General features: G+C 62.0%; 1 protein-coding gene across 1 annotated transcript; it reads right to left on the bottom strand.

The window, feature by feature from the left end:
• Nucleotides 1–435: 435 nt before the first annotated feature.
• ATP1A2 (ATPase Na+/K+ transporting subunit alpha 2) lies at nucleotides 436–22,787 on the bottom strand. The gene is made up of 23 exons (XM_044266673.1): nucleotides 22,647–22,787; nucleotides 18,130–18,234; nucleotides 17,883–17,942; nucleotides 16,407–16,610; nucleotides 15,795–15,908; nucleotides 15,404–15,538; nucleotides 14,592–14,709; nucleotides 12,521–12,789; nucleotides 11,532–11,730; nucleotides 11,316–11,425; nucleotides 11,027–11,161; nucleotides 10,311–10,500; nucleotides 10,029–10,204; nucleotides 6,396–6,532; nucleotides 5,785–5,935; nucleotides 5,515–5,683; nucleotides 5,144–5,298; nucleotides 4,799–4,922; nucleotides 4,460–4,605; nucleotides 4,164–4,294; nucleotides 2,097–2,198; nucleotides 1,891–1,982; nucleotides 436–1,035 (listed from the first exon to the last, which is right to left on the bottom strand). The coding sequence occupies exons 1-23, from the start codon at nucleotides 22,656–22,658 to the stop codon at nucleotides 1,007–1,009; spliced, it is 3,063 nt and encodes a 1,020-aa protein (XP_044122608.1). The 5' UTR covers nucleotides 22,659–22,787; the 3' UTR covers nucleotides 436–1,006.
• Between the last annotated feature and the right edge of the window lie 967 nt (nucleotides 22,788–23,754).

The following is a 23,754-nucleotide window of genomic DNA, read 5'->3' as shown; positions in this document are numbered from 1 at the left end:
TTCATCCGGAGGGACCCAAAGGGGAAGGGGTGGTGGGGGCAGGGAACAGATTGACCACTGCCCTCTGGGAACAAGACGGGGCTTCGGAGGACTTAGCATTCTGGAGGGCGGGGTGTCACCAGGCGCAAGGGACTGAGTGTACCAGAGCCTCTGTGACACCTGGGCCTCATGGCCCAGACGCCACAAAGCAGGGTCGGTGGGGATTGCAAGCTGCCGGGGCGGGGGACCCAGGGGAGCTCCTGGATTGCTCTGGCCTGCTCTGCGGACATTTGAGTTTGGCCTACTGGCAGGAATTTCTGAAAGGCAGGACCCAGGGCTGGAGACCACACATCTTGTCCTGTCCTTGGCTCCCTCCTCCCCAGCTCCCTTGGCTGTGTCAGTCCTCAGCCTCACACCCCCCCCCCCCCCCCGCCGCCCTCTTGCCTCTAGACATTCCCATTCAGGCTTGCCTGGGGATGCCGCCTTCTGCGCAGCTTCCCTTTCCGGCCCCACGCCTGGCACTCACCAGGAGGAGCTGTGTCTGATCTCGAGGGGGAGCAGGGGCAAAGTCGGGTGGGGAGCAGGGGCAGAGTCGGGCAGGGAGCAGAGGTGCCGTGACAGTGGGGTAAGGCCGGAGATCAAAGGACGCGGGGGATCTGATCGTCTCTTCCTCCTGGTGGAGATAGGTCCCTGCCTTTGGGTGTTGATCTGTTCTAGTGGGAGGTGGGTGTGCAGGGGCAGACAGTGGGTGGTGGGTGCTGGGTGACCCTCAGTTCCTCGGAAAAAGTGGACAGGGTGCAGCCGGAACTGGGAAGGACCCCGGCATGTGGTGTCTCTCCGATTGTTCTCAGTTGCGTCTGCAGGGCAACGGCTCTGAGCTTATTCACCCACTCCTCCCCACTGAGCCCGTCGAGTGGCCTCTCTGTCCCTCCCCCGACTCTCCCCCAGCACCCCGTCTTCTCTGCATCACCATCCCCGCACCGCCTCCAGGCGCCCCCGGCCTGGAGCCTGGTCTTCCTCGGACAGCTCAGTAGTAGGTCTCCTTCTCCACCCAGCCTGTGGGAGAGATGGGGAGGGGGGCAAGGCGTGAGCTCATGGGGGGCAGAGGTCCATGTCTGCGGGCTGGAGGGCAAATCAGGGTGAGAGGGAGGGGAGGAAGCGGGGAGCGGGGGCCACGGGTCAGGGGAAGGGAGAGATGTGTTTAGGACAGGGCGGGCGTCGCAGAGCGGGCTCGAGGGGAGAGGCAGGGGCTAGGCGGTGACAGGACTGTCTCAAGGGGCAACCGCCGGTGGTGGTTGTGCCGAGACATGTATGGGGTCGATGGCTCATGATTTCTCAGAATCAGGAATAGGATTTTATGTGAGAGCCCCTAAGTTTTAGTTATTGGACCAGTTACAAAACACAGCCACGCAATAAAGGGCGGACGGAACCAAACAATATGCACGGAGCCATATTTGGCTTGCCGGCCATCCGTTTTCAACTTCCAGTACGGGGGCAACAGGGCTTGTTGGGAAAAAACAAAAGCAAACTTGGTCATTGCCCAGGAATCAGGAAGCCTGGGTTCTAGAAGCCACTCTGCTCCTCCTTGCTTTGTGACCCCAAGCCAATAAATTCACCTCTGCACCTCTCCGTGTCTGTAAGATATGGAGGGGGGACAAGGTGACCTGGGCCCACCTAATTCTGTGTCCTGTGGTCTGGGTGGGAGGAGGGGCCTGAGCACCCCTGTGTGTTGGTGTCCCAGGTTAGTGGGAAAGAGGCAGGGTCAGGGCTCTGAGGACCTGGGGCCCCCAGATTGTTGGGGGGGCATGGGAAGGAGGAGCAAGGAGCCTCATGCGGAAGGGTTGAGTGCAGAGCCCCGGGGGGGGGCCAGCAGTGGGGAGCACTGGCAGGGTGCTGGGGGGGGCCACTTACCCCCAGGGTACCGTCTCAGGATGAGCTTCCGGACCTCATCATAGATGAAGATGAGGAGGCTGTAGGGGAAGGCGCAGAACCACCAGGTGACCCTGCACCAAACAGAAACAGGGAGCGTGTCGGGGGTGCCGCAGGGTGGGGACAGAGAACAGGGTCTGAAGACCAGAAGCTGGAGCCTAGCGGGGCCTGGGAAGGGACACACTCACTTGAGCGGGTACATGCGGAGCGCCACGCCCATGCCCGGGCAGTAGGACAGGAAGGCCGCCAGCGCCGTCTCCTCCAGCAGCCCGAAAATCAGAATCTTGTTCCTGGAAAGGCAAAGAAAGGAGGGTAGGAGGTGCGGAAAGTGGGGGGAAAATCCAGGGAGGCTCCTGGTGGCGAAGGTGCCCGGGGACGGTCTTCAAACCCTCTCTTCTGCTGCTACACGTAACCAGAGTAGATTTCCTTCACTTTCTCTGCTGACTGATCTCACCTCCTATAACACACATAATCTTCTAGTAAATGAATGTTTCTAATGTGTTGGTGACGTGCCCTGGCCTGGAGATGCTGTGCTCAGCACACACTTCCTTCCCGGGTCGTGGGGCCGCCCTCCCGCGGCACACGGACTTGCTATGCCTTCAGGCCCGTGGTCTGTGTTCAGCCAGTGCCATCTGCCCAGCAAGGGGCTCGGAGAGCCCGTGTGTGTCCCACACGTTCCCAGGGTCTCCCCGGCCCTGGTCGTTGTTGGTTGTCGATACTCAATAGAGGAGAATGCTTGTCAAGCGCTTAGCAGAGAGGAAGCTGTCCACTCCCTGGAAATTAAAAGCTGGATGTGCATCCACGACCTCAGACCCGACAAGCAGGACAGAACAAGGGTCTGAAAGCAGCTTCTGGAGTCAGACAGGCAGAATCTAGCCGCAGCTCTGCCCCTTGCTAGCTTTGGGCTACAAGCCATGTCTCTGCACCTCTCTGAGCCCCGTGGTCTTCCCTGTGAGCTGGAGAGGTTACCCTGGGCTTGCTGAGAACAGGATGGGAGGTAAAGCGTGGAACGTTCTGGAACGTGCAGAGTGCTCGGTTGAGTTACTACTTGACCCGTGTACAACCTTGCACGCTGCATGCCTTAATAGTTCACGCTAATAGCTCCCAAACTCTCCACTTACTAAAGGACCCACCCGATTCTTTGATAAAGACCCCATTTTAATTGATTGTAGTCTTTTCAGCTATATTTGTTACTAAGTAATGAATATCATTTCTCCATTTAAAATTGGAAACTTCCGCATTCCCAACAGAGCCGCTAGCGTGCCGTCGCGGTCCTTCACACCAATGGTTCTGCCTCCGAGTGACACTTGAGTAACCCCTGCGGCCTTACTCGGTGGCTCGTTTCTATAAAGCATAGGAGCCTTGCAGACAGCGGCCCTGAGGCCCCCTGGCCCGGGGCCCGAGGTGGGGCGCCGCTGGCCAGCGGCTGTTGGCGTCCTCAGGACCCCTTTCGCCTTCCACTGGTTTCACAGAGACCTGGAGTTAGCACTAACCGCCGTCCGCACGCGCCGCGGTCACCGAGCAATCGCCGAGCACCGACAGGGGCCAGCCCCTGACAGGCAAGCCACCCTGCGCCGTGTCCAGGCGCTGGGGCGCTAGAAGCAGCCCTGGGTGAACCCTAACAGCTGGGTGACCCCAGGGACCTCATGTAACCTCTTTGGGGTCTCTGGTCCAGAAAAGGAAAGCAGGTCCCACCCCACAGAGCTGCGTGCGGGTCGGAGCACGATGACGGGCCCGTGGGAACGCGCGCCCTGAGAGGGCCCCGAGCCCGCCCTGGAGCAGCTCCCAGCCTCACGGGGAGGATCACTTCGGCGCGGCCGGGCCCGAGCTACGAGCTGGAGCGCAGAGCACTTGCGCTGCGGGCCTTAGGGCCGGGCAGAGGGTGCTGCTGAGGGTGAGATGGAGGAGGGAAGGGAGGAGGGAAGGAGGGAGGAGGGAGGAGAAGACGGAAGGAAAAGGAGGGAAGGAAGGAAGGGAGAAGGGAGGAGGACAGGGAAGAGGGAAGAAGGGGAGACGTGTGGAAAGATGGGAAGGCAGGGAGAGGGAAGGGAACCTTAAAGCAGCAGATTAGGAGCAGAATTAAAACTCGTCATTAAAGGTGATCCGACCCCTTCGCCTTCAGACACCAGTTTCAGACGGACAGGTGTGGTCTGACGCTCCCTCCTCCCCGGATGTGGGCGCAGGACGAGGCGCCCATGGCGGGGGTTGAGGGACCTCAGGGTGCTCTCTGTGGGGGTGGGGGCGGGGGCGCTCACTTCATGCCCTGTTGGAAGACGGAGTTGCGCCGGGTCTTGCAAATGATGAGGTCGGCCCACTGCACCACCACGATGCTGGCAAAGAAGGCCGTGTGGCACGTGAACTCCACCACCTTCCGCTGCTCGTAGGTCTGGGGGCAGATGGGGCCGTGTGAGAGGCGAAGGGAGGGGCGGGGGGCAGCGTGCTGGGGACACTCGTCAAACCCCTGGGCACGGGGTGCCTTAGCCCCCAGCCCCAGTTGGCCCCCCGGGCACTCCCACAGGCATGGAGCCCACGCCCCGGAGGCCCCACGCACCCACTCCTGCCCATAGCTGTCCTCCAGGTCATTCATGGACCGGTCGTCCCAGTCCAGACGGATTCCCAGCAGCCGCGACGGCAGGAAACCGTTCTCCGCCAGGATGACGAAGTAGGTGAAGAAGCCGCCCAGGGCTTGGATCATCCCTGTGGGGAGCGGGCAGGAGGCCGGCGTGGTCAGAGGGGGCGGCTGGGTGGGACCGGCACTCGCCACCAGCGACGGCTGCTCGGTGGGGGGCTGACCCCTGGCCTGGGATTTCACCGGGGCTCATGCCTCCGTCCGCTGGACAGAGACCTCTCTCGGCCGCGCCCCAGCCCCAGCCCTAGGGCCCCGCCTCACCAATCTGTCCGTAGGCCATGCTGATGAGTCTCTCATTCACCAGCTTGTCCGTCTGGGGGTTCCTCGGCTGTCGCTTCATGATGTCACTCTCCGCAGCCTCGTAGGCCAAGGAGATGGCAGGGACCTGTGTGCGGGGCATGTGGGGGGAGGAGGGCAGTGGAAAGGAGCCGACAGGTGCAGAGGACGGCCCACGGGGAGGAATCTCTGATGCGATCAGCACACGTTACTAAGACCCTATTATGGTCCCGGACTCACTCGGGCTTCTGTTCCCTCAACTGTCCCAGCCTGGCTGTCCCCCGGCTGCCCGCCTCCATCCCCCTGTGCTGCTCTGACCCCTGGACTCACCATGTCAGTGCCCAGGTCAATGCAGAGGATGGTCACGGTGCCCAGCGGCAGGGGGATGTTGGCGATGATGAACAGCAGGAAGGGCGTGATCTCGGGGATGTTGCTGGTCAGGGTGTAGGCGATGGACTTCTTCAGGTTGTCGAAGATCAGGCGGCCTGGGGGAGGTTTGGTGGCATCAGGGAGATGGGAGCTACCCCTCCCCAGCCCAAGCCCCTGGAGCGTGGCTGCCCGTGCTCGCCAGAGAGGGAGACCCCATGTTCGAGGGAAGCCAAAGCCAGTGGCAGGTTCCCGGGATCCTGAGTTGGCTCTGCGTTGGGGTAAAGGCCCGGGAAGCTGTCCCAGATGCCACCCCGGCCCGCGGGGCTCCTCACCCTCCTCCACGCCCGTGACGATGGAGGCAAAGTTGTCGTCCAGCAGGATCATGTCGGCGGCCTGCTTGGACACGTCGGAGCCCGAGATGCCCATGGCGATGCCGATGTCAGCCTTCTTCAGCGCAGGGGAGTCGTTCACGCCGTCCCCGGTCACCGCCACGATGGCCCCCTGCACGAGGACGCAGCGGGATCAGAGGAGGAAGCCCGGGCTGGCCCTGGCCAACCTGCCCGGCCCGCTCCGGCCCGGCCCCGCACCCCCGGCCCGCTCACCTGCCGCTGGCAGCCCTCCACGATGATGAGCTTCTGCTGCGGGGACGTGCGCGCGAACACGATCTCCGTGTGGTTCTTGAGGACCTCGTCCAGCTGCTCCGACGTCATGTCCTTCAGGTCCGAGCCGTGCACCACGCACGCCTTGGCTTCTCTGGACGGTGGGGGCGCAGGCGGGTGACTCCTTGCCGCCCCTGTCCCCCCGCCGCCGAGCCGCACGGTCCCAGGGCTGTGGCCCCCTCACCCTGTCCCCGTGGCCTGTGTGTCCCATCTCTCTCTCTGAGGAAGGACAGCCTCACCCAGCACGGTCGGTGCTAGGCCACGCGCTGCTTTTCTTACTGACGCCTTACCCCGGAGCCACCTCAAGGGGCGATGGTTCCCTAAATCTGTAGTTGGGAGAGTGGCGGCTCAGGACAGTAATGTGACACCTGGGTTGCACAGTGAATGGGTGGCACAGCATGGACACCCTCAGGACTGAGGAGCCGGCCGCTGAGGTGTCACGGGGAAGGCCTGCAGGGTCCAGAGGGGCTCTCCGAAGGCCCCTCCCCCCAGGGACCCTCGAGCATCCTGTGGGACGGGTTGATCGGGGACAGGGGGCCCCGCGGAGGCCGCACCTGGGGTTGACCTGGCTGACGGGAATGTTGAGCCGGGCCGCGATGTCCTCCACAGTCTCGTTGCCTTCTGATATGATGCCCACACCTTTGGCGATGGCCTTGGCTGTGATGGGGTGGTCCCCGGTCACCATGATCACCTGGCAGCCAGGAGAAAAGAGAAGAGAAAAGTGGTATTAACACCCCCTCCCCATCCTTTCCTTTCCCAAAGTCAGAGAAAGCCAGACCCCCCGACGGTGGGACTGATGGATCCCAGCCAAGGTGGCGGGACTGTGTGTGTGTGTGTGTGAGGGAGAGAGACTCTGTGTGTGTGAGACTCTGTGTGTGTGTGTGTGAGTGTGTGAGACTCTGTGTGTGTGTGTGTGTGTGAGACTCTGTGTGTGCACGAGAGTGCGTGAGTGTGAGAGAGTGTGTGTGTGTGTCTGAGTGGGTGACAAGCTGTACGCAGGGGATCAGGGACACTTTGCTTCCGTGGAGGAAGCCTCCGTGACGAGTAACAGATGGACGAGGGGCTCTTGGAAGAGGCCCCGTCAGAGACTGGGTTTCATGGGCTACGAGGCTGTGGCAGCTGGAAGGGCCCTCACCGACCAGCGAGGGACGAAGGCTTAGAAAGGGCCCATGACCCTCTCAAGGTTACGGGAGCCGGGAGCTGGACACATTTTCTTAGTGTCCACTCTGGTTGCTGGGGCCATCCAGCTGGTCAGAGTAGGGACGAGGGGGACACGGCCCCTGCCCCCAGCCCCCGGCCTTCCACCACCTGTTTAGCTGCCTCGGACATGCCTTCTCCATGGGGAGGGAGGCGGTTCTTGCAGCACAGATGGAGGCTGGTGGGGAGGGCAGTCGGCACCAGAGAGGTGGTTAAAGGGTATCTGTCGGGGCACCTGGGTGGCTCAGTGGGTTAAGCCTCTGCCTTCGGCTCAGGTCATGATCCCAGGGTCCTGGGATCGAGCCCCGCATCGGGCTCTCTGCTCAGCAGGGAACCTGCTTCCTCCCCTCTCTCTGCCTGCCTCTCTGCCTGCTTGTGATCTCTGCCTGTCAAACAAATAAATAAAATCTTAAAGAAAAAAAAAGCCTGTCTGTCACGAGCGCGGGTTGATCGGAGGAAGAAGCCTCGCACAGGTACCAAAGAGAAAGTCCTTCAAGGCCACCGCCACCACCCCAAAGAACCTGCCCCCCAAAGGCCACATGGGCCCCCGTTGAAGACAGAAGCATCTTTGCGGCCCTCATCCTGCTGGACGCCTCAGGACTTGGCACTGCCCACCAGCCCCTCCTCGAAGCCGGCCAGCTTGGTCCGCGCGGACGCTGACTCTCCCGGTTTCCTTCCCCGCTTCTTCCGGCTCTTTCCTGCCTCCTCCGAGCGGCCGCCGGCTGGGAGGGGCGGCTGCGGGGACCTAAGCTTGAGCACCGGCCCTCCTGGGCTGTGGCACCTCAGACCGGTCTTCTCACCGAGTCTCGGTCCCGGCAGGGGGCGAGCCCCACCTTCCAAGGCTGTCGTGAGGACTGAATGGCACCGAGCTGGACACTCCGTAGACGTGAGCGGTGACTCCCCCTCCACCTCCTGCCCGCGCCTCTCTCTCTACTTGCCCCGAGACTGGTGGCCCCGCTTTCATCCAGGCCCCCCTCCCTGATCCGGGTTCACTAGTGGGTCTTGAACTGCACTCGTGTGTGAGGGGCCTCGCGCTCTCTGCTCCTGGACTTCGGTCCTGGGCTCTAAGCTGATGCTCTCCATGGGATGTCTCTCCTTGAGTGTCCATCGAGGCTTCCAGCCGAAGGTCAGAGCTGAGCTCGCCGTCCGCTCCCACCACGCTGCCAGGCCAGCCCTGCCCCCGGCTCGGCACTGTCCTATCGGGCGTTCCAGCCCTTGTCCCTGCATTTCCCTCGCTGACCGTGTCCAGCTCGGTCACCGTGTTCCCAAAGTGTTTCTTAGATGTGACTCCTCGCCTCCATCCTTTGTCACCGCCCCGGTTCGTGTCCTCGCCTGGACAGCGCCACAGACCCTCCCCCTGCCTCCTCGCCTCCAGCCCTCCTCCCGATCCAGGCTCTCCTCCCAGGTGGCCTCCTGAGAGCTGGCTCTGTCCCCAAGTCAGGCATTTAGGCAAAGCCCTTCCAGCTGGCCCTGACCCGAAGTCCCAGTGTCCATCCCCAGAGCCTCCCGCCCCCCATGCACCTGCACCCCTCCCCCGCTGTCTCACCCCGCCAGGACACGCACTGTCCCTGACCTTGACAGCCCTCCTCTCCCTGCCTTACAAAACACTGCCGGCCTTCGAGGCCCAGATCGAATATCACGTGCTCTGTAAAACGTGCCCAGTTCTCTGAGGCAGACTTAGCTGCTCCTGCTCGGAGTTCCCTGGAGGAACGGTCCCCACACCCGGGGATAGTTTTGATCGCAGCAAGAGGCAGCCAGACGGGCCGGAGCACAGCTTGCCGGTCGGCCGACCGTGCTTCACATGCCTGATCTGCCCCTGACGGGCAGGTTTATTTTGGGAAAGCGACTTACCCATTCTGAGGCTCAGCTGGTTTTATTTTTAAGTGGGGGTGATGACGCCTACCTCAGCGACAGAGTGGCTGGGACGGAGACATCCCTTACACACACATGTCTACACACAAGCGCTTCGGTGTGTGAGGAAATGGCAAGCTGTCTTGGTTCAAATCCTGGCCCGACCGCTTACGAGCCTGTCACATTGTGCCTCAGTTTCCCTCTTCTGTGAAAAGGGAAAATACCGGAGCTTCCTCGCCGGGCCGTTGTGCAGATTACGTGAACTCCTGCAGCCTGGGTGCCCAGCACGGCGCCTGACTCCTGCTCCTGGCTGCTCCTGGCATGAGAGCCTCCGGCCGGGAGCAGGGGCTCACGACCCGAGCCGGCAGGTTGCTCCGTGATTAAGTGTGGAGACATTTGTTTCCCTGAGCGCCCGTGAGCCCCGGAGGGCAGGCACCACGCGTCCTTCGTCTTAGCAGCCCCTGGCCCTCAGCGGATGGGCAGCTCGAGCTGATGCTGGGAGAAGAAGAGCTGGCCACTGCCCCGTGCCTGGCCACGGGATGGCCACGGCCAAGGGATGGCCACGGCCACGGCCATGGGGATGGGGTGGAGCGTGCCTTGAAGCAGGAAAAGAGGCTCTAAGATGGACAGGGTTTATGTCTGTTTGTTGAACTCGGGCACCTTGAACAGTGCCTGGGCCACAGGCGGCAAACAATGGTTAGTGCCGAGTGAAGGACAAATGTGCCGCCCAGGCAGGAGCGCCCACCGAGGAGCAATGACAGGTGGACACAAGGACCTAGGAGAGGTGTGCTTGGGGGATGAGGACCGGAGCCTGCTGGGGGGCGAGCGGGTTCCGACGAGAGCCTGCTCCTTGCACCCCCAGTGGTAGAGAGAGCGGACGCGATTCGGGAAGGCAGGACCAACAGATCTCCAAGACCCGAGGGCCAGGTTGGCCCGAGAGCAGAACGGGACGAGCGGGGGAGAGGATGTGCCTGGTCGCTGACGGGAAGGGACCCGGACAAGCGCTCCCGGCGGGGTCGACCTTTCCTTGCAGAGGGAGGTGGCCGAGGGGTCTGGCACCTGCAAGGCAGGAGCCCCTGCCGTCCTTTGACCGTTAGCACCGGGGAAGGGAGGGTGGGAGGCGGAGGCCAGGCCTGTACCTTGATGCCCGCACTGCGGCACTTGCCCACGGCATCCGGCACGGCAGCCCGGGGAGGGTCGATCATGGACATGAGCCCCACGAAGCAGAGCTTCTCCGTGGGGAAGTTCAGCTCGTCCGTGTCAAACTTGAAGCCCCGCGGAAACTTCCCAGAGGGCAGATTCAGCTGACAAAACCCTGACGCGGGTAGGAGGGAAGAGTGAGCCCAGCACAGGGTGGGGTGGGGGGGCTGCGCGGGTGCCCCCAGCGCCCCCGCCCCGGGGCAGCCCCGCTCCGGCCTCACCCAGCACGCGCTCGCCCAGCCCGCCCAGCTCCATGTAGGCGTTCTGAAAGGCGTCCTGCATCTCCTTGTCCAGAGGGATCTCCTTGCCCTGCACCAGGATGGTGGAGCAGCGGTCCAGGATGCGCTCCGGGGCCCCCTTCATCACCAGCACGTGGCTCTGGGGGCTGTCCTCTCGCTCGTGGATGGACAGCTGGGGAGAAGACAAGCGGTCAGGGCAGGGGCCTGCCCAGGGGACCTCCCTGACGCACAGCCCCGTCCGTCAGCTCTCGTCGAGGGAGGGAGAGCCTGTGCGTGTAAAGGGCAGTGTGGGTCACAAATCTTGACCACGGTGCCAGGGAGTGGGGGACTCTCGCCAGCGCCCCACAGTCGTGCTGGCCTCAGCACTCTTACACACGACCCGGCTGAGAGTGCTTTCTTGGGTTAGCAGACGCCTGCTGCCCGGGGGCATCCTAAGGACATTTCAGAGCTGTGTTCACCCCCACAGCTGGAAGGGATGGGAGGCTGAGGCCGGAGTGGGGAAGGCGACCCGGTATATCGAGGGATGGAGGTTGGGAAGTTGGGGGGGGTCCTTGCAACCAGACATGAAGTCACCCCAGTTTTCCTTGGGGACGAGGCAGGGTGACGGGGATGGCCCTCAGATGCCCCCCCTCCTAGGTTTGGAGCGCCCCCTCACGTTGGCCCCTTCCCCCGCCCTTGTCCCAGCGTGGCTGCCAGACCTGGTACTTGTTGGTGGAATTGAAAGGGATCTCCGCCACCTTGGGGTTTCTGTCCCGCATCTTCCGCACGGAGCCGCAGGACAGCTCGATGCACTTGAGCAGGGCTGACTCGGAGGCGTCGCCCGCCGTGTCCCGCTGACGGAGGAGAACTCAGAGTCACACGGGTGGGGGGGCAGTGGGAGACCCGGGGGAAGGGGGCACCGGAGCCCCCGAGGCTGCCAGGGCGTGCCGGAGGGGGCGCTGGGTCCCGGCGAGGCGGGCAAGCCACGGACGCGCCGCTGATGCCCACCTTAGACACAGAGATGTTCTCCTGCCCGGCCTTGAAGACAGCACGGTTGCAGAGGCCGGCAATCCGAGACAGTGCCGTCCACGTGGGGGATCGTTTGTCGAAAGTGGCCCCTGGGAGGCAGTAGGGGAGAAGCAGGAGCGCGGCTCCCCGTTAGAGCCCCTGTTCACTCCCACCCCCCACCACCGTGCCGGGGCCCCCTTGGAGAGCCTCAGTCACCGGACTGATCTTCCGTGGTGTCCGCTTCGTGGATCTGGTTGTCGAACCACATGTGGGCAACGGTCATGCGGTTCTGGGTGAGGGTGCCTGTCTTGTCGGAGCAGATGGTGGACGTGGAGCCCAGCGTCTCCACGGCCTCCAGGTTCTTCACGAGGCAGTTCTTGCGCGCCATGCGCTTGGCTGTCAGGGTCAGACACACCTGAGAAAGATAGGAGGGTTCGAGACGCTAAGCCTGGAGCCGGAGGTGCCCGTGACCTCACCCCGGACCAGGGCGCGACCCCGCCCTCCTTGATCCTGGTCAGCAAACACCGAGTGGGACCTATGTGTGGGCAGTGACTGCGCTCGATGTCAGACATGCTGAGTGAGATCGTGGTGTGCATTCAGGTGAAAAGTCCAACAGGGAATGGAAGATACACGACCAGAGCTGCAGAGCGGGAGGCAGAGAGCTGGGCCAGGGGTGTGCGAGAACCGGCACGAGACGGGCTCACCCCGGGGGGCGGGGAGAGCAGAGCTCGAGGCCTGTGAATCGGGGCTGGGGAGAGGAGGAGGAGATCCTGCAGGCGACAGAGGAGCAGAGGAGAACCAGAATAGGGGCATGTCACTGTAATCGATGGAGAGAATTCTAGGAGGGTGGACAGCCGTATCCGTTTCTCAGCGGAGTCAAGGAAGGGTTTGAGAGAAAAGGTCACTGGGTTTGCCAATTAGTCATCAGTGACCTTTGAGGGAGGCTTTTGCAGCCAGGGTGGCCGGGATGAGCTGCAGACGGCAGTGGACCGTGCGTCGGACTGTGTGTCGGGGAAGGGGCTGGGAGGAGCTCCGGCAGAGCGACCACGGGCCAAAGCGCAGCTCAGACTCTGAGCCGGGTACTGAAACTCTGACAGGTGACTTTAGGGGCAGGGAGCAAGTTGCTGAGCTACAGTAAGCCTCGACTGCCTTTGAGGAACGGGTAGCAAGACCTCCTGCGGCGGCCCCTTGCCTGACCCACTCACGGTAACAGTGGCCAGCAGCCCCTCGGGCACATTGGCCACGATGATGCCGATGAGGAAGATGACGGCCTCCAGCCAGCTGTAGCCCAGGATGAGGGAGAGCACGAAGAAAGAGACCCCCAGGAACACGGCCACCCCCGTGATCAGCTGGATGAAATGCTCAATCTCCATGGCGATGGGCGTCCGCCCCACCTCCAGGCCCGAGGCCAGGGTGGCTATGCGGCCCATCACCGTCCGGTCCCCCGTGGCGATCACGATGCCCCGGGCCGTGCCTGCAACACAGGGGGACCCTACTGCTTGGAAAAGGAAAACCACGGCAGAGTAAATGGGCCTCCAACCGGGGTCCTGCGGGTCACCCCCCGCCCCCCGAGGGGCGGACCTCCCCCAGGCACAGACCGAGGCCGGACCTCCCCCAGGCACAGATCTCCAGGCCCGGACTCAGGCCACCACAACTCATTCCCCTGACACTTGGGCCTGGCGAGAGATGCTGCAAGTACACTCGGAATTCAGACCGGGGAGATGCCCGCCATGAAACACCAGCACCTAGTAGCTCCGTGCAATCAGTGTCCTGCTTGTGAGGACCCTGAAGGGTCTCAGGTCACGGATTTTCTGCATGGGCTTAAGATGTTCTTCCCCAGCCTTAGGCCCTGAGACCCCGCAGAAGAAACCAGGCAGTTGCTGAGCCCTTATGTAGACACTTGGGGCCGGGGGCCTGGGCGGGGGGAGTGAGGGATGAGGGAGAGAGCGTGGATGTTTGGAGCCGGCCAAACCAGGGTTTGCACCCTTGTTCGGACGCCCTCCACCCCCACCCCCACCCCCACCTCCTGACGAATGCCTTCCTCAGGAAACCAGAGAGGGCTGGGATACGCCTGGCCCACCCCTGGCGCACAGTAGGCACTCAGCAATGTCGGTTCTGCTCATTTCTTCTCCTTTCCCCAAAGCCAGACTCCAAGAAAGCGATGCGAGTATTTCACGGGGTGTTCTTACCAATGGTGGGAAATGTCGGGCCAATTTCAGAATCTCAGTACATTAACAGTTTAAGATACATAAGGTGTGGTGATTTTCCCCGTAACTTCAACTTGCTAAGGGAAAGGAACACCTGGTGAGGGGCGCCCTGGGGGCTCAGTCGGTTGAGTGTCCGACTCTCATGATCTTGGGGTCGTGGGATCGAGCCCCGCGTCAGGCTCCACGCTCAGCACGGAGTCTGCTTGAGATTCTCCCCCTCCCCCCACCTGTCCCCTTCCCACATGCTCTCTCTCTAAAATAAGTAAATAAATCTTTTAAAAAAGGCTCATAAAATCTTTACAAAAATGCTCAGAGAGACATAACACGCCGAGAAGAAATGAGAATAGGGAAGGGAAAGGCGTGGAGGTGGGGCACGTGGCCTCCTCCGGCCCCAGTCCCAGGCCCGAGGTTTAGCCAGAACTCTCTCCCACCAGCTCTAGCTGTCAGCCCCTCTAAAGGAAGCCTGGCCACAGAGGGCATGGATTTCGGGCGGGCCTGGTCTCCTGTCCTTATGTGGTGGCAACCTGGGGAGCTCCTGCTGGCCCGTGTTCACCTGGCCTGAGCCTCCCCAGCCTGGTCACTGGCCAAAGTGAGGCCAGAGAAGCAGCTAGCCCCAGCGTCAGGAGAAACGGAAGGAATCAGTCAAACCAAAGACTTCTGGGAGTCAGGAGGCGTGTGTGTGTTGTGTATTGTGTGTGTTTGTGTCTGTGTGCCTCTGTGTTGTGAGTTTTGTGTATCGTGTGTGTGTACTGCATGTGAAGAGTGTGCGTGTGTGTGTACATGTGCGTGCGTGGAGGTCTTAGCCCAGCATCTGAAGGCTTTGGGATCTGCTCAGTCTTGGCGTAGACAGAACACAGATCTTCCTGGGGGGAGGTACATTCCATGGAATCGGGCCACCCCAGCCAATAATATTCAGGCCCCCCGGTCCCTCGGTCCCCTCCCCCGGCCTTGGGCAGGACATAGGACACGTAAGCACAGCCACAGTCCCCCATGCTGCCTGGGGATTCGGGAGTTCGACTCTTCCTTCCGCCGGGGCGGGGCGGGGGCTCCCTGGTCGCCGGCCGCTCACCTTCCACGCAGTTGGTGGAGAAGAAGCAGATGTTGCGGGTCTCCAAGGGGTTCTCATGGGTGAATTCGGGGGAGCGGGTCTGGGGCTCGGACTCGCCGGTTAGGGATGAGTTATCCACCTGGGGAGGAAGCAGGTGTGCCGTCATCGACGGGAGGGCACGGGGGTGCCCACACAGTTTTCCCCCGGCTCCGACCGCATTCCGCCTCCATGACGCGAGGGACAGAATTACACTCGTGCTCATCACGTATTTATCGCATTACTCAGCCATTGTCCCTGCTCTGGCTTGGTGTCCTGGCTGTCCCTGACCTCTTACGGGACCTTGGGCTAGTGACCTAACCAACGAAATCACCGTTCACTCATCAGTAAAGTGGGGAAGGTCAGGGGCACATCTGCATTATACAACCCCGGCGCGGGGTGGGGCGAGGTCTCTAACACGAGAGTCTGAGAAAGTAGGGCTGTCTGGGGGGCGCACTGCGCTGTCTGTGGCCACCTAGGACAGCAGAGCACGGTGTCACTGTTCCTGCAGAGTGACGCGAGACAGCTCTGGGAGGCATAGAGAGCGTCTGACACAGTAATAACCACTACACGATCACCGGAAAGTGGACATCAAATATGTACCCGGGGCACAGGGCACGCCCAGCACACAGAGACGAGGACACAATCCACAAACAGTCTGTGGGAGACGAAGTTGGGCCGGGCCGCGTGGGGGGCAGGCACGGACACTGGACCGGGGCCTTCCAGGCGTGCAGGCTCTAACTGGACCTCTCCCAGCTCCGTGGAGAGGGCCAGCTGCCCCAGCACAGCTACCTCACCTTGCAGCCGTGAGAAGAGATGATCCGGAGGTCCGCGGGCACACGGTCCCCGCCCTTCACCTCCACCAGGTCCCCCACCACGACCTCCTCTGCGTTGATCTGCATCTTCTCTCCTTCCCGCACCACCAGGGCTTGCTGGGGGGTGGGAGGGGGACGGGCACCTCAGGAACGGCTCGTCCCTCTGCCACCGTCCTCCACTGCTGGCTTCCCACCTCTCCCGACCCTCCAGGAGGACGCCTGTGCCCCCAGGCCATACACCTGGGCCGTGCGTGGAGAACGGGAGGGTGGATTCTGCCCACGCCTCCATCTCAGAGCACAAGGAACTCAGGAGGGGGAGCTGGACTCCCCCAGAAACCTTGTGCCCCAGCCCAGCGCCCTGCCCGCTGTGTACCTGCGGCACCATGTTCTTGAAGGAATCCATGATCTTGGAGCTCTTGGCTTCCTGATAGTAGGAGAAGCAGCCGGTGACGATGACCACAGCAGCCAGCACCACGCCCAGATAGAGCTGTAAAGAGGGAAGGGTGAGGCCAAGGCCCTTCTCCCCGCCCTGGAGGGGCACAGCCTCTCAGACGGGCGTTTGGTGACTTCGTCTGTAACTGGGAGCGACAATGGCAGAGGAGAGCCCTTCCCCCCAACCTCCCCTTCCGTCTCCCGGGAAAGGGAAGAGGCAGGAGAAATCGCAGGGACTTCCCAGGACTCGGGCTTCTGCAGGGGGTGAAGCCCCACAGATCCAGACAAGCTCAGTGAGGGGTGCGGGAACAGGGAGGCTCCGTCTCACTCGGGATTGCCTGCGTGTGTGTGTGTGCGCACATGTGTGTGCGCACGTGTATGTTGGGAGGTGCTTAGCGACACACGGAGGAGCCTCATCCCTTCACAGCCTGAACGGCAGCGAGGCCCGTGGGACTGTGAGGTGCGGCTCTGGGCCCCCGGCCCCCAGCTGTCCTGCAATCTGGGCGGGAGGGTGGGTGCCGGGCAGGTGCAGGGGGGAGGCGCGGCCGCTCACGTTGTCGTTGGATGGTTCGTCCTCCATGGCGGCCTGGATGCCATAGGCCAGGAAGCAGAGGATGGCCCCGATCCACAGCAAGATGGAGAAGCCCCCGAAGAGCTGGCGGCAGAACTTGACCCACTCGGGGGTTGTCGGGGGTGGGGTGAGGGCGTTGGGTCCGTCCCGGGCCAGAATGTCCTGGGCCCGCTGGTTGGTGAGGCCCTGAGAGAGGCGGGGAGAGGAGAGTGAGCGCGTGTCCGGAGCCCTGCGCTCCTGCCGGCGTCCCCCGGCTCCCTGGCCTGGGAGCAGCGTCCGTTCGGAGACAGAAACGTCTCCTGGCAGGAGAGGGTGGGGGGCCCATCGGGAGAGGCCACACCGAGGAGGCGGCATTTGTCTCGGGTGTGGGAGGCCTCCTGGCCCCCCTGCGGCTGTCGTCCAGGAGTGGACACACCTGTGGGTCAGGCCTCAGTGTCGCCTCCAGTGGCACCTGGGCAGAGCTCCCCGGGAGACGGGCCCTTTTCCCTCGAGCATTCGAGAAGAGGCCCCCACGGGGGACCACCTGTTCTCAGAGCTCTGGTGAGTCCGCCCCCTTCCCCGGGGAGCCGGCCGGGGCGCGGCGCAGAGGTTCCCCGCGGGGCCCAGGCTGGCTGTGGCGCTACAGGGCGCACGCGGGAACGCTGGCCCACGTTCTCTTCCACACTGTGAGCTCCTCGAGGGCGGAGGCCACTTCACTGCCTTTCTCTCCGTCCACTCACTTATTTAAGAAATGTGCATCGAATGCCCGTTACATTCTGGGCCGTTGTCAGCTCTGGGGACCCGGAGGAGGACAAACCCATGAAGTCCCTGCCTCGTGGAGCTTATGACCCAGTGACGTGACACGATAAGTAGCTGTCACTGCCAGATCATTAAGGAAAACAGGACGCGGTCAAGGACCGGGGAGCAGAGAGTTTTCAAAAGGGAAGTCAGGGAGGGCCTGCAGGAGGAGGTGTGCACCCACCGTGGTTTTGCCTGCTGCTGTATTTATTTATTTGATGGGCGTGGTCACCTGACTGTGCCACTTCCTACTCATTTCTGTGATGGGGAAGCTCGTCCCCCGCCCCGAGTCTCCCTGCTATGACGGACAGGTGCATGACCCCATGTCACAGGGGTCTTGAGGGTCAGGGAAGTGCTCATAAAGCACCCATCACGCACGGTGGGGCGCACAGTAGGGCTACCGTGACAGTGGGGGGTTACCTCACTGTTTCGCAGGTGTCACTTCCCTGGGACGTGTGTCACCAGTGCTGCCTGTGCAGCTGGGTACGGGGCCCGGCTTCCAGGTACTCAGGAGAAGGTTGTTAACTAAGAACCGGGATCTGGGTTCTAGGCCTGGCTCTGCCCCAGCTAGTCACGTGTCTGTGGGCCTCAGCTTCCTCACGGGCGCAGGGGGCGTGATTATCCAGCACGTGCTGTGTGGCTCTCTCCGGTCTCGGGCACCCCCGCGGCCCCCCGACTCACCTTGGATAGGTCCACTTGGTATTTGCGGCCCAGCTCATCCAAGGACAGCTTGTGGTCGTCCTGCGAAGGGAAGTGGGGTCACTCTGGGGCAGGAGGCTGGGCGCTGCGTCTGGGATGTGTGTGAGGACAGAGGGGCCCGGGGCTGAGGCAAAGGGCGCAGGTGGGAGGGGCGGCATGGCTTCTCCGAGGGCGCCGGGCTGCGGGGACCCCGTTTTCCACAACCTGCCGGGCGGGCTGGGGCACTCACCATGGCCACCTCCTTCTTCAGCTCGTCAAGCTCCTTCTCTTTCTGCTTCTTCTTGCCACCCCCATTCTCCGCAGTGGTGGCTGCTGGGGAGTACTCGCGGCCGGCCTGCAGGGGTGGGGAGGGAGAGCCCGGAGAGTCAGGGAGACTATGTTCGCCCTGGACAGGCCAGGAGGGCAGGCACTGGGCTGGGATTGGTAGATGCAAGGTCCGTGATGGGCCCAGGGGAGGAAAGGGTGGGGGGCGGGGGGGCCCAGGCCCTCGGTTTGCAAACTGGTCGCACGGCCCGTGCTGGAGTTCCAGGGAAGGCCAAGGGCCTTGGGACACAGGACCCCACTCTTGGCTGTCTACCTTTGGGCTTCTGCTAAGATTTTGTGTGTTGAGAAAACCCTGCAGCTAAGTTCTAAACAGAATGAAAACTTTAAAGACCCTCAGCTTACACTGTTTAGAATTCTGGAAGGTGGTGGCCAGGGTTGAGGGCATCTCAACACCTCGGCCGCTTAGAGAGCAGGCCAGGGAAGGACGCCCTTCTCATTGGCCAGCCGGCCCGCTCCTGGGCAAGGGGGAGTTTGCACAACTTGAGGCTCCAAGGCACAACTGGGTAAGAAGGGAACTGGGCCCCATTTGTCCAAAATAGAGGAATATGTACTAAAATGCAAGTATTCTCAGGTCCTGGCATGCCTGGGGCCTCTCGTGAGATCAGGGGGGCATTTTCCCTGGAGCCTCGTGAGGCCCTGGGTTCCATTTCCTCTTCTCTGCCTGTGGTCCCTCACCTCCGCCAGGCTGCCGGGGGCCACAGGGAACCTTTGGGAAACGGGGTGGGAAGTTTCTCTTTCCAGGGGGTGAGGGGTGGGGCTGGTTGGGGTACTGGTGGGGAAGGGGTTGGGCAGGGCCTGGGGGGGCCACGACAGCACCTTCTCACTCCCTGTCCAACCCCCCCCCCCACCCCTCAGGGCGTCCTGTCATTGTCAGCAATGGGCCCGATCTCTGTCCCCAAGGCCACATGCGGCTTTCAGGAGCGAGCCTCTCTACACTGGGCTGTATCTCATTTCTTCGTCAAGACACGAAGTCCTCTTCGCGAGGACACCTGGGAGGCGCCTGGGGGGTGCAGTCCGTTAAGTGTCTGACTCTGGGTTTTGGCTCAGGTTGTGGTCTCAGGGTCTTGACATCAAGCCCTACGTGGGGCTTGGCGCTTGGCACAGAGTCTACCTAAGACTATTTCCCTCTGCCGCTCCCCCCGCTAAAATCAACAAATAAATCTTAAAAAAAAAAAAAAAAAAAGCCTGGATACCTGGATGGGATCTACAGTCAACTTATTTGTCCTTCTTTACAGGATCGTGTGCATTTTTTATAAAAGTAGACGTTTCTTTTCAAGACAGTTTGAGGCTCTCCGCAAAACTGAGCAGAAAGTACGGCGAGTTCTCATATCCCCCACCCCCATATGTCACTCCCATCGTCAACATCACCCCCCCAGGTGGTGATTTTGTGGCAGTCATGAACCTGTGCTAACACATCAGAGTCACCCCAAGTCCACAGTGGCCGTGAGGGCTCCCTCATGGCGGCGTCCACTCTGAGGGTTTGGACAAATGCAAACCCAATTGGATCTACCACGGCTCCATCCAGAGTGGAGTCACCCCATAAACTCCTGTGCTCTGGGATGACGCATTTTTTCCCCATCAAAGAGTCAAGTGCAATCCCAGAATGTGGCAGCTTCCCTCACCCTAAGAGGTCATGAGTCCAGCACCTGGAGAGGTCTGACCGGTGAGATCAGGAACAGGGTGCGGGGCTCGGTGAGACGTGGACCCCGTTGTCCCCTAGACCCGCAACCTTGCATTTGTTTCCATAGAGAGCACCCACGGATCGCGGGTACCTGTGGCTTCCTGAAGCCTGGCCATCTTGGGGAGACGGAAGCAGCCCAACAGAAGGAGAGGGGAAAGGCTCCTGGGGTTCTCTGTCTCTCTCTCCAGGAGCCCTAAGAAGGCCCCTTTTATCGGATGAATTGAAATGCTTTGGGTTCACCGAGTCTCTCCTTGGTGGAACAGAAACACAGAGTGGATGAAAAGACGCAAAGGGACCGGAGGCAAGAAATCAGGCCAGACAGGCTTCAAGGTGACCCTCCAGAGCTTCAGGGGCAGGAATGGGGCCTGGGCATACAGAGGGGGGGGGGTAGGACAGGGAGGGGGGCAGCTGGGGCTGGGGCTGGGGCTGAACCCAGAGAATTTCTGTACATTCCAACGTGCAATAAAGATTGTGAAAATTAGAACCAAATCGCCAGCCCACGCGCTTGGGGCAGGAGGCACCGCAGCCGACCTTGCTGCTCCCTACGACATCCCTTCCCCTGCGCGCCCACCCTGCTCTCCCCAAGGCTGGCACACAGAGCTTGGGACATGCTGCCCCTTCCCCCTCCTGTCCTGGCAAGGATCTCAGGCTCTGCAGCCAGGAGCCTGCGGAGATCTGGGGCCAGCGGGCTGCCCAGGCAAGAAAGAAAGAGAGGAAGCAAGGACCCCCCCCATGCCCCCCCAACCACGAGTCCCCCTCTCCGGGTCTTGAATGCTGAAGGAGAACAGAGAGTTCTTTCTGAGAGAGCCAGAGGCTGGGACAGAGTGGGGGCAGCTGGAAATGAGCCACGCTCCCCCCACCGCAGCCTCGTGGTGGCAGCTGGAACGGGCTGGGCTCCCTCCCACCAGGGCCATCCCTTCCCCCAGCTCCCACACTGCCCTTCATGGCCACAGGGTGCAGGGTGACAGTTGGGCCTCGCTTTGTAGTGCAGATGTAGGCAAAGGGATAGAGATGGAATGAGCCCCAGCAGGGGTGCAGACCAAGCAGGGGTGCAGACCAGCTGCTTTCATTTTCCAGGGCTCTCCTGGCAGTTTGAACTCCAAGCTCCAGCCCTAAGACAACCCCCTGCCCCATTTCCCGCAGCCTCTCCATCCAGGCAGAACCAGATCCAGTTCCCAACCTGCCATTGCTTGCACACAGTCCCTGGGGTGGGGGTCTGGGGGCTTTGGGGTTGCCGGTGGGAAGGAAGGACCGGGGGGAAGCAGAGACCCAGGCAGCTGGGGTCCCAGGACAAAGTAAAGGCCAAATTGCTTCCCGAGCAGGACCTCGTGAGCTGCATCTCCCCTGTTCTCTACACTCCCGGCTGGGGGAAGAGGGCGGCCTGGCCTTCCTCCGAATCCTGAGTCCCGCATGGCAGAACCAGAGATGCCGGGGTCCTAGGAGGCCCTATCTTCCCATGGGGGTGACTTCTTCCTTTGTGAAGCCCACGCACAGACCCTCACTCCTCCGCAGGGACATCACACAGGATGTCGGGGCTCGCCCCTGCTTGAGGGCCTGCGGGCTCGCGGATCGGCCTGCCGAGTCCCACACGCGTGCTCAGCCTGGAGTATCTGCATCAGCTCCGGCCTATGGAGAACACGTGTGTCGCAGGCACATGTACACACACACACACAGACACAGACACACTCACACACCCCAGTTCTATTTATAGCTCCTACCCCAGCGCAGGAACCCTGGTGTCCAAGCCCGGAGTTTTCCCAGCTGCTAAACTCAGTGCAATAACACGTCCCTGCCTGACCCCTTCCTGGGCTCAGAAACTCCCCCACAGCTCCAGACAGGCACCCCCTTTCCCCAGGCCCTCCCGTGTGCTCCCCAGACTCCTTCCCTCCGCAGGCTCTCCACAAAAGGAAAGCAGCCCAGAGCAGGGTGTAAGGGACTGGGTGACTTTTCTCCATATGGAAAATTCATTTCCAAGAATCCAGAGCCCTGTCCCTGCCCTGCCCCCACCCCCACTCCACGGTTGTTAATCTTCCCCTTGGCAGTCCCAGGGCTGCAGAATGCCACGGGCAGGGGTGGGCTGAGAGGGTGCAGGCGGCTCTCACCAGCCGCTGGGGAAACGCTCACAACCCAGGGCCGCGGAGGATGGCGATACCACCAAGGCATCAGGAGAGGCGCTGGGCTGGGGCCGGGGGCACATCGCTCTTCTGCCCCACGACCCTCCCGGCTGCTGGCTCTCGGGGCCCTGAGAGCTGGTGTCAGAACCGCTTGGTGACTTGGGAGCCATGCCCCCGGCCGCTCCAACCTCAAACTGGACCCCCTTCTTCTGGGGCTGGGACTGCCAGAGGAATGGCTCTTTTGGGGGAGTGGCAAAGGCAGGAGCATGAACAGGGCCAGGCTCCCCTCGGCTGGCATTCTTGGAGGTGCGGTGAGGGAGGGTCTGTCTGGGCTGGGGGAGACACAGGGATGGAGAGGCGGGGTAGGGTGGAGGGCGGTGGGGCTCATCCCGGGGAGTGGGGAAGCAGAGCGCACGTGGGCACCTGCGTGCTGTGGACCCATGGGCCGAGCACGCGTCTGGAGCCGGGAGACTCTCAGTTCAAGTTCATGCTGCCCCAGAGCCTGGCGTCCCTCTGCTCCTCCCTTCAGTCCCTCCCCGCCCCATCCTGCTCTCCCCCAGCCTCCCTCATCCTCCAGAGAGCCCTCCTCCTCCCTACAGAGCAGCCCCTCTTTTTGGAGATACTCACCCCACGGCCCATCTTGGGGCAGAGTGGCTGAGGGAACCTGGACTGGGCAGGTCACCGGGAGGCTCCCCAGCCCACACCTCTGGTCTGGGATGGCCAGAGACCCCGGCAAACAGAGCCGGCAGCGAGCAACAGGGTAGCTTTAAATAGGTCCCGCTCCCCCTCTCCCCCGCCTTCCCCTCCTCGGGAAAGAAACGTTTGTTGAAACAGGATCCCTGAGGACTCCTCCCCTCCCGCCCCTTAAGCAACTGGCGGGTGGACCATGGACAGTCCATTTGTCCTGCTGTGTGCTCCCCTCGTCCACCCCTGGCCCACGGCAGCCACGACTCAGAGAGGCGAGCGGCAAGGCTGGGGCTGGAACTGTGCTCCTTGGGGATGGGCTGACGGGGGACAGTCCCCACAGCATCCCGGGATGCCAGAGGCTGTGTGGTCCCAGCCTTTCTCTGGTTTCCTGATGGGGAAACAGACCCCAAGAAACAAACAACTTGAGCGGATAAAACAGAACCAGAATCCAGGGCTCCTGACTCCCAACCTCCCAGAGAAAGAAGCAGAGAAATGGGGACACAGAAACCAGAAGAAGCAGTCAGCCTGGGACCCCAGGGCCACCCTTGCATAGGAGGCCCCCAGAGGGGCCCTGCTGAGAGCTAAGGGTGGCTTGAGAGACAGCAGGAGGGCTGGCAGTGGAGGGGGAAGGTGTCCACAAGCCTCCAGGTGAAGCATGTCCTGAGAACAGGACTCCGGGGCAGGTGGTGGAGGCAGGGAGGCAGCTGGGGAGGGACGGGCAAGCCGGGGGACAGCCGAGAACCAGGCCAGAGGACACCCACGCTAGTAGCTCTGGTCGTGTTCACCCCTTGCCACCGAGTGGTCACGCCTCGCCCTTACTCTCTGTTGAGGAGCCCCAGGCTGGATCTCTGCCTGGGGTTGGCAGGTGCGGGGGGAAGAAAACGCAGTTTCTCAGAGGTATATGGAGGTCAACTTCGTAATAAGGGCCAGGCCTGGGAACCAGAGAGGAGGTGCTTGCCTCCTTCCTCCTGTGGCGACGGCCGGGCTAACTGGCAGCCCCATTTTAGACCCAAGAGATGCAGGTCTGAGGTTAGACCGAGGAGAGGCC

The sequence above is a fragment of the Neovison vison genome, chromosome 10 (assembly GCF_020171115.1).
Source record: "Neovison vison isolate M4711 chromosome 10, ASM_NN_V1, whole genome shotgun sequence".
NCBI lineage: Eukaryota > Metazoa > Chordata > Mammalia > Carnivora > Mustelidae > Neogale > Neogale vison.
Note: the sequence above shows the minus strand (reverse complement) of the source record. Positions and strands in the feature narration are given on the sequence as shown.

Bases quoted from the DNA above. Each gene is read 5' to 3' on its own strand.
- ATP1A2 (XM_044266673.1), bottom strand. The intron at 10,501-11,026 runs GTCTGGCAGCCA...TCTTCTCCCCAG, and splicing joins ATTCCACCAACAAGTACCAG to CTGTCCATCCACGAGCGAGA. The intron at 5,684-5,784 runs GTGAGCGGGCCG...GTCCTCGTGCAG, and splicing joins TGGAGGGCTGCCAGCGGCAG to GGGGCCATCGTGGCGGTGAC.